This window comes from Centruroides vittatus, unplaced genomic scaffold (genome assembly GCF_030686945.1).
Source record: "Centruroides vittatus isolate TY-2023 unplaced genomic scaffold, ASM3068694v2 contig_2190, whole genome shotgun sequence".
Lineage (NCBI taxonomy): Eukaryota > Metazoa > Arthropoda > Arachnida > Scorpiones > Buthidae > Centruroides > Centruroides vittatus.
This window is the reverse complement of record NW_027121367.1, coordinates 374,395-391,389: the sequence shown is the minus strand read 5'-3', so window position 1 is coordinate 391,389 and position 16,995 is coordinate 374,395. Positions and strand designations below refer to the sequence as shown.

General features: G+C 27.7%; 2 protein-coding genes across 3 annotated transcripts in view; one reads left to right on the top strand and one right to left on the bottom strand.

Annotated features, from left to right (window-relative positions):
* LOC136970811 (uncharacterized) overlaps positions 1 to 16,995 on the top strand; it is a 424,253-nt gene that overhangs the window by 78,724 nt on the left and 328,534 nt on the right. The window lies entirely within an intron of this gene.
* The window catches only part of LOC136970808 (homer protein homolog 2-like), a 248,638-nt gene that overhangs the window by 219,925 nt on the left and 11,718 nt on the right, over positions 1 to 16,995 (bottom strand). The window contains exon 1 of one of the 2 annotated variants that reach the window (XM_067265273.1): positions 4,169 to 4,363. The exons of the other annotated variant lie outside the window; for it this stretch is intronic. Within the exon in view, the coding sequence (XP_067121374.1) occupies positions 4,169 to 4,233 (65 nt within the window). The 5' untranslated portion in view covers positions 4,234 to 4,363. Of the gene's footprint in view, positions 1 to 4,168; positions 4,364 to 16,995 lie in introns of those variants that run through there. 2 annotated transcript variants of the gene reach the window in all.

Below are 16,995 nucleotides of genomic sequence, written 5' to 3'. Positions count from 1 at the left end.
ATTCGTACAAAAATTTGAAGGATGTTTATCCTTTCGAAGTTCATTTAGAATAATAGATAATTTTATTCGAATCGTTTCGTATAAAAATGAATGGAAACAATTGTTCATTAGAGTAATTATTTCCATCCATTTGGGCAAAACGGAGATTATTCTTACTAGATAATACAGTATTTGATAGAATTAATGAAAAATCAATCATTATAAACTAAGAGAGTGAGACTTCATAAGATGGCAGTTTAAAGGAAAATTCTCCTAAGTAAATATGCTTTTAAAATGCATACATATATCGAATAACTAAAACGAAATCGTGCACTTTTGAAAAATAAGATTTTATCAGTGCACAGTAGACTATGAGAATACGATTAATCGCTCGAATACGGGATTTAATTATCTCCAACTATCTAAAAGAATTTATTTCCATTTGCTCTTTGATAAAATATCGAACGGAAAAAAAAACTATGACAAAAAGAAAAAAAAATTATCTTTTATTTCCTTTTTATTTTAAACTCAATGATTTAGTAAACTACGAACAATTGCTTTCCAAGTTTTTTGTTCAAAAAGAAACGGCACACTTTAAAAATTCAATATTTTAATTTCTTATGAAGCGTTTTCATTCAGAAAATGATTCGTTCCGAAAAATTAAAAGAAAAAAAAAAATATGTTATAAAAATATAATAATCTTAGACGCAGGTAATCTCATCTTAAATCATAAAATTACATTCATAGCGATATACATATTCTAAAGAAATGAAAGTTGTATCTTTTGATAAATAATACATATTCTTTTTGAAGAATAGTTATATAAACACAGTAATAACCTTCTGTAATCCTTTCTATCGAATAATTTTAGAATTCACCATCTTAATCACATTCAGGCGAAATAAAATTGAATAATATTAAGAATGCTAAATAACAGCCTTATATATATTTATATATAAACTCACTCACTCTTAAGGATATAATACAGTCCGATAAATTTATTCAAATTATATAACAACAACATGGAATTTTTTAATACTTGTAAAATTTAGCAATAAAACAACATATCATCTTTCCAACAGAAATTTTCAATATTAAATACAACATGTGTATTAATGCATGTTTAAAAACTAGTGTAAGAATATAAAAATAATAAATAATTTTTCTAAATTATAAATTCTGACGTAAGAAGTTTAATATCCTGAAAATTTTTAAATATTTAAATCATTTTCGGTGTCTTAAAAATAGCGCATGTGGAAATTCAGGGCGAATTTTAACACGGAGGAAATTCATAAAGAAATTTTAAAAACTTTATTTTAAAGTAAAACAAAAGCAGAAAATTTTATTAACAATTAAGTACTCTATTTTTACAACTATACTTAATCATCAAACGTGAAATTGCAATTGTTTTAAATATTCTAAGTTATAAATGATCATTAAATAAGAGATTTAAAACAGACACCATATTGAATATTCAAAATTAGTATGAATAAAAACAACAAAATGAGTCTGATTCGTTCAGGCGTCGGCTTTACTGTGTTGTAAGCAATAATATTTAATTTATTAAATTTAATATAGTGAAAAAAAAATTGAATCATCAAAAGAAAATTCTAATAACTCGCAAAAATTGATATCCTGTGTAGCAATGGTAACGACTGTGTTAAGAAAATCTTTAAACCAACAAAAATATTGACTGTATATATCACCTTGTAAATACGAAAACAAGATGCGTGAAATTCCCATTTATTATTCAAAACCTTAATATATATAAAACTCCCAAAAATAAATAGAAAAAAAATCCACGAAAATAAAATATGTTTATATCTTAAAAGTTATTTTTGCTACTACCTACACTATATAAATATATATTTCTGGAAGATATTCAAATTTATATTTTTTACTTTTGTCATTTCATGAATGATTTATTTTTTTTAAAAGATCAGTTATCTATAGTAAACTCTAAAATTTCTCACTTATAGCAACAAAATAAAGATCTAGAATACGTCATAAAAGTCAAATAGAAAAGCAAATACAAGTTCTATAACACACGAAAAGAATTTTTACAGAAAACTGAATAAAATGTATCATATATTGAAATTATTTAAAAAATTATTAGAAAAGATAACGTTATACGTTTTCTAAAATAATAATAAAAAGCAACTATTGAAAGATACATCTTTTAAGGTTTAAATTCTTAAATTTTATAATTTGTAAGAACTGAATAAAGCTGGATCCTAAGACAGTCTCATTATGAGTTTTAAATATATTGCAAAAATCTCCATGTTCATATTTTTAATACAGAACACACACACACGTACAGTATTTAATTGTATGTATATACACAGAACTAGTGTAATTATATAAATAATGTGCGTGTGTGTGTGTGTAAATAAATAAATATATTTTAATCAAATTTTCAAAAGTGTATTCTTTCTTTCGCATTTCTCGTCAATATGTTCGTTACTGTTAATGGCTACAAAAATTCTGAATAGGACAAATATATTTACACATATTTATTATTGCACATCAAACGTGAATAGTAAAATTCGGTCACGAGAAATTTTTATAATATTAAATTATAAATCAAAAGACATTGATATGCACGTTATTATTGAAACATAATTTGAAGCAATATCAAAAAGTAATATATTATTAGCCATAAAATAGTAATAAAATAGTTCGTATCGAAATCATGTACTCCCAATCTTCAAAACTACACGTTCTCCACTATATCAAAATCGACTTACGAATTTTCCTTATTATCTGTTTTCGATTCCATTAAACTTTAAATTCGATTATTTCTGCATTACCGATCATAGATTATACTGTAGTTTAAAAGAACCACATATAATTATTATATTTTAATCGATTTTTAGAAACCGGCGCACATTTTATAATTAACTAGACATTTTTCTTTCTTTTTTTTTTTTTTAAGTATCTTTTCGAGTTTGGCATATTCAATTGAAAGTCATAATTCGAAAAACACTGATAATTTACATACAAACGATATTCAAAATCAAAGTACAAAAATATACTTAATAGTAAAAATAAATAAAATAAACAAACCTGAGATAAAGTGTATCGGAATGTAATTTACAAATAAAAATTTCGGCATTAAATTTCTATCTTATCTGTTGCTTGGCTTCGTGTAATGAAGCTTTTAAATCACTCGAAAAAAAAAAAAAGAGAGAGAGAGAGATAATTTAACAGAATATTTCTTGGCAAGGGCAAACCAGCGAAAATAATAATAATAATAATAAATATATAACTTAATAATAAAAGTATGTATTTCTCTACAATTCATTTATGTGAAAAAATCAAGAAAGCTTTCTATCAATTGAACGCATTATTTATTCTAATCTATAGTATTCTGATTGAAATAAATTAATTTTACAATTGAACAAATAATTTAAATGGCGAATTTAAATTATTCGTGCAATTATCATTAAAAATTGGCAGACATTCAGATTTAATATGAACTTGTCCGGATGAACGAGATGAAAAAAAACTGAACAAGTTCTTTAATGATCAAACTTTTGCAATAATGCTATCAAGGCTGATAATTGTTTTCTAAATATTATTTACGTACGTTTCATTTGTTTTCGTTTCCATTTTTTAATTTAGACGATTTTAGAAAAATAATAAAATGCTGCAAAATTGCAGGGTTTTTTTTTACGTGCGATTGAAATTAAAGGAAAATATTCTGCGTGTGTGTAAAACGTAAATCTGGGTAAATTTATTACCGGCATCATTAAAACTGAAAGTTCCAAATTAAAATATCACTTCGCGAAAAAATATAAACTTATCTAAATAAATATCTGACGTAAATATGTGTAGGCCAAAACGCCTCGAAGGTATAAATATACATTAACATTCGTATGACATTAAGGTTATCATTTTCTGTACTATCTGCAAAATATTAATCCGTTTAAGTAAGGAAAACAAACAAAAACTATAAAAATTTATTAAATTTTTTTTTTAAAAATATAATAAATGTTTCCAATGAAATAAATTGAGAAGATAACCATCTGTTGAAATATGTAGTTAAAAGAATTTAAAAATTCCATTAGACTTTAAATTTATAAGCAAAAAACATTAAATGATATTGAATAGTATGCCAAACACGTTATCTGTACCTATAATCTATCAAAGTGAAGGTTTAGATTGCGGAAAGAGAAAAAAATTTTACCTGATAAGACAGTCGTCATCAGAAGAATAGCAGTTTGGGCTGTCCTCAATCATGGTATCAAGCATACAAACGATCCCATCAACTGTAGTGAGAGGCCGAGAATATTGCCTGTGGCAGAGTTTACAGGATAACAGCAGTTTTAATTGAATAATAAGGACTGCTCGTCCAGGATATCGTGGACTTATTGATATGATTATGTGAAACAATAAGATAAATGTGACGAGGTTATGTACAATTTTCGTACAAAATATAAATTTACGAATCAGAAAATGGCAAAAAATGCGATATAAAACAAGTTTTTAAATAATATAAATGATGTAATTTTTTTTTAAATATTGCAAAAATGAGAGAAAGAAAAATGTTATAGCTAAGAATGACCTGAAAAAGTAAAATTTACTTTTAAAGTTTTACAAATACTCGTTGAATGTTTGAAATTTTATATACAATATATACGTTTTTTTATTTTTTAAAATCTATTTTATTTGTATGATTTTTTCCAAAACTAAACTTTCAACTGTCTTTTTATCTTGCTCATCAAAGTTAATAAAAAAACTAACTTACTTGATTTCCATAGTTAGAGTATACCATAAAAAAAACACCATACTTAGATATATATCAAATATATTAACTTTACATGTGTAAAACTGATAATACTTTTCTTTACTATAAGCTCAAATATAATAAAAAGAAAATTTTTTGAACAATACATTTTACAAACTTTATCACTTTCAAATATAAAAATAAAAGAAAATAAAAATTTATTTACAATTACATAAACAGATAATTTATAAAACAATATTAAATGATCGAAAACAATACTTTTTTAAATATGAAATTCAATATTACCTTTCAGTTGAAAGCATTAAACAAAAATATTTCTAACAGTAAGCACACGGTTTATAGATTAAATACATTTATTCCATATTAAAAAATAACAACAATAATAACAATAAAAATAGCTTTGTATTAACATTCACCAACAATTTAAAAAACAGAAAAAAATCTTATTTTAAAACTGGTATTTGCAGAATTTTATTATCATCATTTTTTTAAATTAAAATTTAAATAGAATTTAAATATATTTTAATATGTTCTGTTTTTTTTCTTGATAAACTTGTTTACATTTCCATTTTCAAATTATATTTATTAAATAATTAAGGTGTTAAGCTGTCATTTTTTAATTATTAAAATAAATCCTTTAGAAAGTATTCAAGGTTAAAATTCTTGAAAATATTTTTAACTTATATTTTATCTTATAAGACTTGTATATAATTTACAGTTATTTCTTGAAAATGCTTATTTTCTATTTGATAATTAAAAAAATAGTTATAAATGTTATAAATTTAATTACTTGCACTTATTTATAAATCAATACTTTGTTTTAAACCAATATGATTAAACATGAAAGCATCTGTATCTGTCATCAAAATGCTTAAGCATTTGAATCAATTCAATGCTAATAGGATTTGGATAAACGAGCTAATTAATAAATCAGGAAGAAAATTTCTAGTGTATTAATGACAGACTTGGCTAATTTTTTTTATGACTAAATTATTTAAAAAAAATTTTTTTTTTAAATTTATCAAACTATACTATGTGAAACCGATTTACATTTAATAATTACACTACTGTATTTATCCAGTAAATTAAAATGTACTATATAAATAAATAAAATATAATATACATTTTATTTCTAAACTGACTTTTTACACACATTTTAAATATATGTAAGAAAATTCACTGAAATCAAACATTAAAACTTTCTTAAACATTAACTTTTTATAAAAAAAACTACAAACTAAATAAATATTTATGATATATTTTATTACATAAAGTAGTAACATAATATTACTTTTATTAAAAGTTTAATATAGATTTCATCATTTGATATATTATATACATTTAAAAACATCTATATTCGAGTAACTTACGAAATGATCATCTTCGAGCAAATGCGTTATCATCAATGCTAACTTAAAGATGATATAACCGTGCAAATTTAAATTTGGAATAAAATAATTTGGATTATGTTCAAATACACATGCGAATGTGTACAGTAGGAAACAGGGTTTAAATTCATAGCATTTTTTACTAGTTTTAAATTTTGGCATGGAAAAACTAACTAGAACCAATATTTATGAATATAAGTAACATCCCTAGTGTAAAAAATGCATATCTTATAATAAATAACCTCAGACTCATCTTCTAACCTATACTAACAAAAATCTGGAAATAAATATGAAAACTGCAAGTAATGTAATCAAAATTAAAAAAAAAAATCAATAAAAGATAGCTTTCTTTGAATAATACACAACTTAAATGTAATTCAATATAAATAAAAATTAGGCTTGTTTTTCTTCATTATTCAGAACTAAATATTATGGGCCACCAGTGACCAAGTGGATAAAACTACTGAATACTGGTAGTTAATCTTGGGTTTGCACCTGATCAATGGCCTGGCCACATTTCTTTCACGATTTTCCAGGTTTTCTTCACATGTCCAAAACCTAAATAAGGGCCAGTTTCTCATAGAAAATCCTCCCAGGAGGCACCTCCTCACCCATATGTTGCATTGCCTTATCCCACCAATCAAATCCAATCCTAAATATTATGTGAATTGTGTTTATTTTTATCAAAAATCAAGGAAGCATGACAACATATAAACAAAATTAAGATCTATGCCAGAACTGAATTTGATCCTTCTATTAGCAATCTGATCAGTAATGATTACAATTGAACAGGATTTTATTAAAGTAATTCAAAACATATGAAAGATATTGATAAAAAAAATATACTGAAAAAATTAACTAAAGTTAAGTTTTACAATATTAATTCCAAAATTTTTATTATGTTATTTTAAACTTATTAGTGTAAAATGCATATGTATATTACTATATAGGCTGCTGCATATTATCGAAAGAATAAAAATTGCATCATTTAATAAAGTTTTTAGTAATTTATTGATATTCAAAAATAACTCTAAATGAGAAAATGAAATGAATAAGTTCTAATTCAATTATTATGACTTTCATATTTAAATTCACAACCAAACATTTTTGAAAATATCATACACTTCTCCAAATTTTACCTTTCCATATGCAGTGTGTATATTTTTATTTATTTTTTCCTTATTAAGATTGTCTTGAAGTTCATAGAAGAGCACAATGTATCAACCACTTCTAATGTCATAGTGTAGCAGTTCATCAGTGAATTGAGAATAACAAAACAAACAACTTGCCAAGAGTCCAAAAAGATACAACAATATGAAAATTACAGCACACTTTGTTATTAAATATACCAGACTGGCCAAGAAGTTGATTACAATTGATCAGTCATGAAGTTATTTCAAATCAAAATCAATATATTGAAACCTTGTTCATATAACCAATGATACCAACTCATGGGCCATCACCATTAGTGGATGATTCCGAACATTCACACACTGGTTTCCTGTTGACCTTGTTTTTCTTTTGTTTTTCAGTCACAGCATCATGTTCTTACTTCTTTCTATGAGTCTTCAATGTTAGCCCAAATTGTGCAGCAACCCAACTTACTTTAATTAATATTTGGCATATCTGAACATTGTACAATAAATGACATGTACAGTACAGTGTTATTAAGTACATTGCAGTTAGTAACATTTCAAGAGAATACAGGCCTGGTGCAACAGTTACTTCTAAAGCCACATAAATAATATAGCACTACATTGCTTCCATATCCTTAGTTAGATGTGTCACTACTACTTATATTTGGCTCATACAAAAAAAGAACTTTGAAACAGAATACTTGTCATCTGTTTCTGTGGCCAAGTATTGCGAAAATGTATATTACCATGGTCCACTAACTAATAAGTTTTTATATAGAATAATTATTCTGTTCTCTATTGTATTTACTTTTATTTAAGATAAGATAATTCTTCACAATCCCTCATTTTCTCAGACATATGTAGTGAAAACTAACATGCCTTTTCCATTAAGCAAGCCAAGAAAACAAAATATATAAAGAATCATGGAATTTATCATAACTAACAATAGCTATAGGGAAAAGCTTTACGGAATAAATCTGACAATTGCCAATCATTTGACAGCACAAGACAAAAGAATCAGGAATATACTGGCACCTGATTTTTCATTATAAGTCAGTCATCTCAACTTGCAACTTGCAATAGTTTAACAGTAGTCAGATAACTTGCATCTAGCTTATTCAGCTAATGCTATGCACCTGTTCAGTAGACATTAATGTCTTCATCTCAACACTCATCTTGGTTCTGTCCTTAATTTACCCTAAATGTATATAGCAGGGCTGTGGAGTTGGGATCAGAAACAATTCTCAAGTTACTAGAGTTAAAGTTGATAAAAATGGATAGACTCAGACTCCTAATAAATTTAAATTGTAATATAAATAATATACAGTATGTTAAAATATCTTATTTCTCAGATAATAGTTTTTACTTATATCCTATATTAATATATAAATAAAGGAGTTGGATGTATCATAAACTGAGAAATCAGAGTCAAAACATTTGTATACTGGCTTCTCTGTTTTGCACTGAAAACTCCTATAAGAGAGTTATCAGCAGATATCCAGGAGGGTGGATTTGTCAGGATGCACTGATAGCATGGCTATCTCATTCCCTGGATCTAACACCTTTCAATTTTTTCTTGTAGAGATTTGTTAAAAGATGAAATGTACGACCATCCTTACCTGCAAACGTGGCCAAACTCTGAACTCAATTACTACTGCAACTGCTGAAATGATCGAAGATGCTACACTACATGTAGGAAGAAACTGATTACAGATGGGATATCTACCACATAACAAATGGAAGTCGGACTGAACAATAAAAAATGGTTGAACATAAAACTTGAAATGTTTGACTATATTTCAATGTTCTAAAATTATATGTTTCTTCTATCAGGTCACCATAATCTCATCTTCAAGTTGTAAAGTTATTTTTGAAACACTTTGCATAATGGGTGATTCAAATTAAAATAACCCTTATCTTTGCAACATCATTAAATTTGGTGTGCACATGGTTCATATCATAAGGAAGAAATTTATGATGTAAAAAGAAAGTTTCAAAATTGCAGATAGGGGTGCTAATCACATGGGGTCCATGTCAGTTAGACTTACAAAAAACTATATATTCAATTGTAATTAGCATATTCAAATAAACATGTTTAATTACTAACAATTTTAATTCTTAACTGTAGCACAGATTTCATCAGATCAGCTACAATGCTGATTTGCATTTATTTGTATTTCTAATTAACTGATGAACTGACAATTATAACTGTAATTTATAATAGAATATATATCGAATAAACATGAACATATCAGTAAAGTTTGATCATTCAGATGATGATTTTTAATATTTTATACCATGTTTATTAAATATAGATACTATTATAAATGAATCACTAATTATTAACAATGTTTAATAAATCACATATTTTATAAATTGTAAAAGGCAAACAAAATAATACAGTATTAAAATTAAAAAAAACCTTAAAACTAACACTTTTTTTCTTTATAGAAGCAAACGTCACCAATAAATAATAGAAATGCCTGCTGATTATCAAGATTTTATTTAATTTTATTATTGTTGCTTTCATTCATTTTTTTTACAATTTATTGATTTGAACAATAAACACACTTTAAAATACTAAATTTTATTTTACTTTTATCTATTTTATAAACAAACTCAAATAAAATAAAAGCATGTCATTTTTATAAGCTAGTTTTGTTGGGCATTAATATAAAAACTTAAATACTAATATAAGTTTTCCTTTTCCAAATTAATTAATTTCCTTCCTAAACTTTAACTCTATAACAGTGTGAAACGACAACAGCACCAAGGGGGTTGTTGTTTGGTCAGTCTGACACCACCTGTGACTTTTGGATCCTAGGAATTTTTTGAAACATTTCAATAAATATGTGAGTGGCCGTGTATGTGGGAACTTTTGGTAATGAACAGAAGAGGAATTTGAGAGACAGAGAACCAGGAAATAATGCACTCCACAATGTAATTAACAATTAAACAAATTTATTTTCCAAATTAATATTATAACAAATAAAACAAATGGAGTAAGTTAAATGAATGCCTATTTTTGAGAGAGCATTTACAGTTTCACATGTGACAATAAATACCTTTAAAGTCAGGCAATTGCTGACCATCTTGAGCATTCTGGAGATGGGAAGGAGAGTCATTGCTACTGAAGAGTCTTGAGGCTATGTAATAATTCATGATATTAATATCCAGAATTGGTTACAACTGATTCAAGTCAATTGTTCTTTAATCCATAGTGACTAAGGTCCAGTGGAAACAGCAGGAAACCGAATATTGTGTAAATGATCACACTGCAAAAATGGACGGATAAACTCTTTCTTCTTCTCTCCCCTCTCATCTTTCTTTTTATCTGGGCTCACCCTTCTCCATTCTGATGCTCAAATTTGGTAAATTTATGCAGGGAGCTGGCTGATAATTCAATCTCTGATTTTTGGAAAAAGTTCCTTTGATGAGTAGGTTTTTGTGAGATGATGTGTCATTTACAAAGGAAATGTTATCAAAGAGAAAATCTAGCAAACTTCCGCTGTGATATTTGTCATCTTGGGCTTAAATAAATTTTTTCTCTTTAAACAAATATTAAATTGCCTAATTACAAAAATGCTAGCCCAGGTTCTGACAACAGACTATATTTCTAGTAAACTTAATGATAAACTTAACAAAATAAATTCATCATTAAAAAAATTTCACTTTTTTATATACATTCCTAATTTTGTTAAAAATTGATGGCCAAACCCAGTGGCACCTAAACTTTTTGAATAGAATGCCACAAATATCTTTTATATTCTATGTATGATATATCAAAAGGAAGGCCTATTTCTATCATGTATAAGTGATGTAACAATATGTTTTTGGCCAGATTTGGCCTGAGAACTTTAGTTTGGACACCACTGGTCAAAACTATACATACAAACCTATCTCATTCTTCTTTAACTTTTTATGAAGTTCAGTTACTTTGTATATTAAACAAGCAAAACTCAATTTAAATAAAATTATTATTTTATCACATATTTTAAGTAATTCATAATTTTAAAATCATTAATCTAAGTACAGATCATACTTGAAAATCTGTAAAAACTTTATAAATTAATAAAAGATGGGAGAATTGTTAAAATGAAATGCAGTTTGCATGGTAAGTATTGTCAGCATTCTTTTTGTTGATGAAAAATATTAGTTCCAAAGTTACCAGTAAGTGGAATTGACATACAAAAGACAATGAACAGACATGAAAATAATTTTCAGTGTGTTTACTAGAGAAGCAAGTGTTCAACATGGCTTCCACAACAGTATAATACAATTTACCATACAGGTATCTCCCGTATAACACGGGAGTTATGTTCCAAAAAATTGCCGTGTTATGTGAATCCGTGTTATACAAAACAAAGAACTAGTGCGAAAGGGGGGTTAGGTTCCAAAAATTAAAACATGCTGTTAAATCCTTCTTTAAATCGGATTTATGATTCACAAAACGCCGATGCAGGCATCGGGACATGCAAAATTACAAATAAAAATAAAAATATACTGAATATTATACTGTAAAAATATAAAAAATATATAAAATAATTTATATTGTTAATTTAAATTAATTTATATAATTGCTAGGGGTGCCCCTAGTAGCCATTTTTGACATACAGTGATAGAATCCAGTTCTTCAGCTTCATATAGTAGATTTTTTAATGGGTAAAATACTTATTTAAGTAAATATTTTACCAGAGATTATTCATCCTATATGATGATTTCAGCACGAGAATCATCAACTGGTAACAGTTTTTAATACATTTCATGTTGTATGAGGGTTTTACCTAATTCCCGAACTGTGTTAGAGTGAACCCATGCTATAAAAGCACCGTGTTATACGGGGAATGTTCCCAATTCTCAAACCGTGTTAGAGTGAATCCATGCTATAGAAGTGCCATGTTATACGGGGATTACCTGTACTTACTCACATATAAGATGACCTCGCATATAAGACGAAGCATGATTTTAAAGATCAAAATAAAGAAATTAAGATTTATTAATACAATTATAATTTTATTTTGTTTAATCACAAGTAAAATATCAAATGAACATAAATGCACATATTGTCCCGCAAAAATTACTGGCATTTTAAACTTTAAGGAAAAATCTTGTAAAATCAACAACATAATTTGTTCACATAAAGCTGGACAATCGGGAACCTTTTTTTGCTAATTCTTAACAGTCAAGTCCACTCTCCTTCGATTACACTTATGAGTTTCTCTGAATTCTGATTTCTGAATAATCATCTGTTTTCACGTGAGAATAGATTAAAAATTATATTGGGCTCGCATGTGATTTTGGAATTTCAATCTTGAATTCAATTCAAAAGCTTTTCTTTTCCTATTGCTATTCATCTTTACTCCCAACACTATACAAGAATGATTCAAACAACCCAGATAAAATACTTATGTTTTTAAATACAAGAGTGTAAAATCTGGTAAAAAATACAAATATCCAGTCCACAAAAATTATTTGCAAAAATGCAAAGAATCTTTCGCTCACGTGTATAGGATGACCTAGGAATTTATAGCTGTGATATATGAATAACAACCTCATCTTATATGCAAGTAAATATAGTAGTTAAATAACAACAGCCACAACTGCATGGTGAAGCATGTTTGGATGAATAGATGTTACCTCATGGTAAATAGCATCCACATAGCATCATTCCACACAGTCAGAATAGCAATTCCAACAATAAAAACAAAAAGCTTACTGGAATTGATAAACTAAATTCTTAAACGATTAAATATTGTGCTGGAACAGTGAAAGGTGTTGTTTCATTTTAATTCCAACAATGTGAAAGGATCTAGCCAAAAGGCTTGAGACTTTAAATATCCTCACAATCAGAAATTGACAGATATCAAATCTGAAGACTAACAAGGCCACTGGATCTTGCAGTGCCTACTAATGACTCTGTCTTCACTGAAGGGATGCTTTTACTGGTTTAGCAATATGAAAGGTTGCCCCATCTTAATAAATGATTATGTAGACAGCACATTTCTTTCTCACAAAGATGACACCACATACTAGCACAGAAGTGTCAAATAATGCTCTGCATTCACTGTAAAAGTTGTCCAGCCTTTTATTGGGCAAAGTGTTTCAAAGAAAAAGAGTCCAACAATGAAGGAATCAGTGAAGTCACACCAAACTGCCACATTAGCAGAATGCAGTGGTTACTCATTCAACTAATTGAAGATCATCCATAAGTGACAATTGTGAGTGTTCATGTCTCCATACAGCAAAAAATGCACTTCATCTGTCCACAATATATTAAACAACAACCACTGTGGTTCCTCTGCAAATTTAGGACAAAGGCCATGTGACAAGTGTGTCTCTCAGTATCTGCAGTTGGTAGCATGCCTGCAATTTTTAGAGATACAAACCCAGGATACCATGAAGGATATTATGCACCACAGACTACTTTGCAGCTTTACAAGCATTGCTTGTCACAGTTACTGCTTCAGACATTAGTTCTTCTATTTTGGATGCCACAGGATTCCTTTAAAGGTGGTTTTCTGTATCATAGACAACCCTCCAATTGCCCAGTTTCTTCATATTGCTTGACAAGCCTAGCAGCCCTGCAAATGTTAAGGGACCTTTTCCATTCTGTACATTCTTCTGTGCTCAGAATCTTCACAAAGCAACAGATGCTGATTCATTGTTTCAGTAAAACAGCTTTACCAACAAAGCTTTCTCTGGCAAACTTAACATTCTTGCAAACACACTATTCACAAAATTAGACATATGAAGAAATTCTCAGGTACTCAATATTTGATACCAGTCAAATTTGCACATTCTAGTATTTTCATTGGTGATAGTGCCAGCTATTGGTGATTTTTGGAACTAATTCTTTCCCTGTCAACAAAAAACTCTGTGCTGACAATACTTACCATGCAAATTGCATTTTATTTTGTTAATTTCTCCATCTTTTATAAATTTTTAAAGTTTTTACAGACTTTTCATCCACCCTGTATTATCTAAACATATAAATGAGGATGTCTGTTTACTTGTTTACTATACACTCCTAGGCCATTCAATCAATTGCTACGAAACTTGACAGATATGTTAAACTACTACTAACTTAGATAATATCATATGTTCCACCCAAAATATGGATTTGATTTCTTTAAATAAATTAATTTTTGTTTACATTCAATTTACTTGCTTTACATGTATTACCATCTATTGGCAAAAAAATTTTTAAAAAATAAACTAAATATAATTCTTAAAAAAATGGATACAATTTAAAAAACAAATAATTATTATATTCACTTAATTACTGTGACAATGATATAGTGCAAAGTAGACATGCTATATCATTACTGCGATGAGCAGCACATAAGTGTGTGGAGTTGAAAATGTTACACTGTGAAAATTATGCAATTATTTAATTTTCTACATCTAACATCTCAGGTTTTTTCATATCTGAATGGTACTTTCTTAATTCTAATAAGTGCCCACCAGAAGCTGAGCAAATAAAATTACCAAGCACTGGTATATACAAACATCTTGATACCTGACATATTTATAATAAGCCAAACAACTACTAGATTACATCAGGCTACTTATCTGCAATTATATTTAATTAATTTCTAAATAATTTGTCACTAGAGAGGTGTTACACACCATCTCTTATTAAATTTAATAAAATATTGTCTCTTTTAATAAATATTTAATTATTAAATGAAGCAATTATTATAGCCCAACATAATCAGTCAGATCATTTGGTATTAATCAAGAATCAGATTATTAGATGGTTATATTTGTAATAAATGTACTTCACTAGCACTGGAAACATGTAATATGTAGCAATTTACAAACATCATTATTTATTTATGTAATTATTTTATCAACTATAACAATTGGAAAATATTACTCCAATTTTAATAAACCAAACATAAGTTGGAAAGATAATGAAATAAAATATGCTTAAATATCTAAATAATTCTGTAATATATGTTATTCTAATTAGGAAATGAAAAAACATCAAACTATTACTTAGAAAATCATTCATTTTAATAAATGCAAACTAATTTATATAATAAATAAACTCCAATTTTTCTAATATAATCCAAAACTTGCTTTATTGGAGTGCATATGATTAATTAGTTGCAGTTGTTTTCCTGAGGATAAATTTTAACTAGTCAAAAATACCTGTAAAGACATGTAATTATGTATGAGATAAAATAAAATCACAAAATTTATAGTCAGTTTATATGGTCTTTACACAAGTGCTAAGAATATGGCCCACAGTTTCTTCACATTCTTTGCATAATCTGCACTTTGCCTCTGTTGTTGATTTTTCAATTTTTGCTTTGATTGCATTTGTTTGAATGGACTGTTATTGGCAGCTAGTATTAAGCACTCAGTTTTTTTTCTTTAATTCTTTAAACATAAAATCAGCCAAAATTAGCTTAATCTGTTTGAGATTAAATCAGCTGAAGGAAAAGACATCTTACTGGCTTTTCTTTACAAATTAGTTAGATTTCAGTTACTTCCTTCCCACACAGTGAAGTTCATTTTCATTTAAGAAATAACAGTGAATGTTAGTGAGTTTTGTTATCAAATGCTTTATTAGTTTCGGATATTTATCTAATATAGATTAGATTTTATATTATTATTAAATGTATTATTATTTGAACATCTTTATAAATTACAAAAACTACTTAGTTACAAATGACTAATGAACAGGCTTATTACACATAAGTGTGTAATAAGCCTGTTCATTAGTCATATGTAACTAAGTAGTTTTTGTAATTAAATAATACAGGCATATTTTTAATGCATCATTATAAATGTTTTATATTTATTTTTGCTTCTGTTTTATACATAAGGTATTCATTTAACTTTTTAAAATATTATTTCATGTTTTTTATCTCCATTATTTTAATTTTATCTTTATTGTTTTTACATATGTGATGCCCACCATCAAAGTGCAATTAGAGGCCAACAGGTGGTGCATTGAGGACATTAAGGAAAGAGAAGAAGACTCCCAAACTTCCCACTTTGCTCTAGTAAGTGCCTAACTCGACAAGGCTCCTATAGTACTACATGACTTAGAGCAACAACTATTTGTCCATCTCATTGATTCTGTAACTCTATGTGTACTTGATTAAACTTAAGGGAGTTCTACTTTGTATGCATTTATCATTCCTTACCCACTTGGTTGGTAGTCACAGCTGACTACCACATATAGTTTAATATTTCTTATGCATATTTGTTAAATGATTTATGAAATGCTTTATTAAAACAATTGGATTTTTTTACATTGTAAAGAAACATTATTTTTTGCTGTGTGGATCATGTTCCTGTAATGTTGAAAGGGACGTGGCATCATTGGAAAATATTACCACATTCAGGAATCTTACATTCTTGTCAATTCTGTCTAGGATATCCACAGCTAACTGCCACTTCCCTGGCATGTCTTCAGATTTGATTTCGTGCAACATCTGGACTTTGTACGTATACAGCTGTGTATGTTTACCACTTTGTGTACAGTTGAATGTAGCATTGCAGGAGGATGCTGATTGAACTGATTTTCACGGATTCCTAATGAATGCCTACCATACTTGATCTACATGATCATTAGGTATTCTTGATTGACCTCCACTGTACATCTTCAAAATGCTTCCTCTAGCCAGGAATTTGCAATGCCAATCCCTGATAGTCTGGAGAGTTTCTTAATAGTCTTACAGTCTGGTGGGGTTTCCTATACATATGTTGGAAGTGATGCTGCACT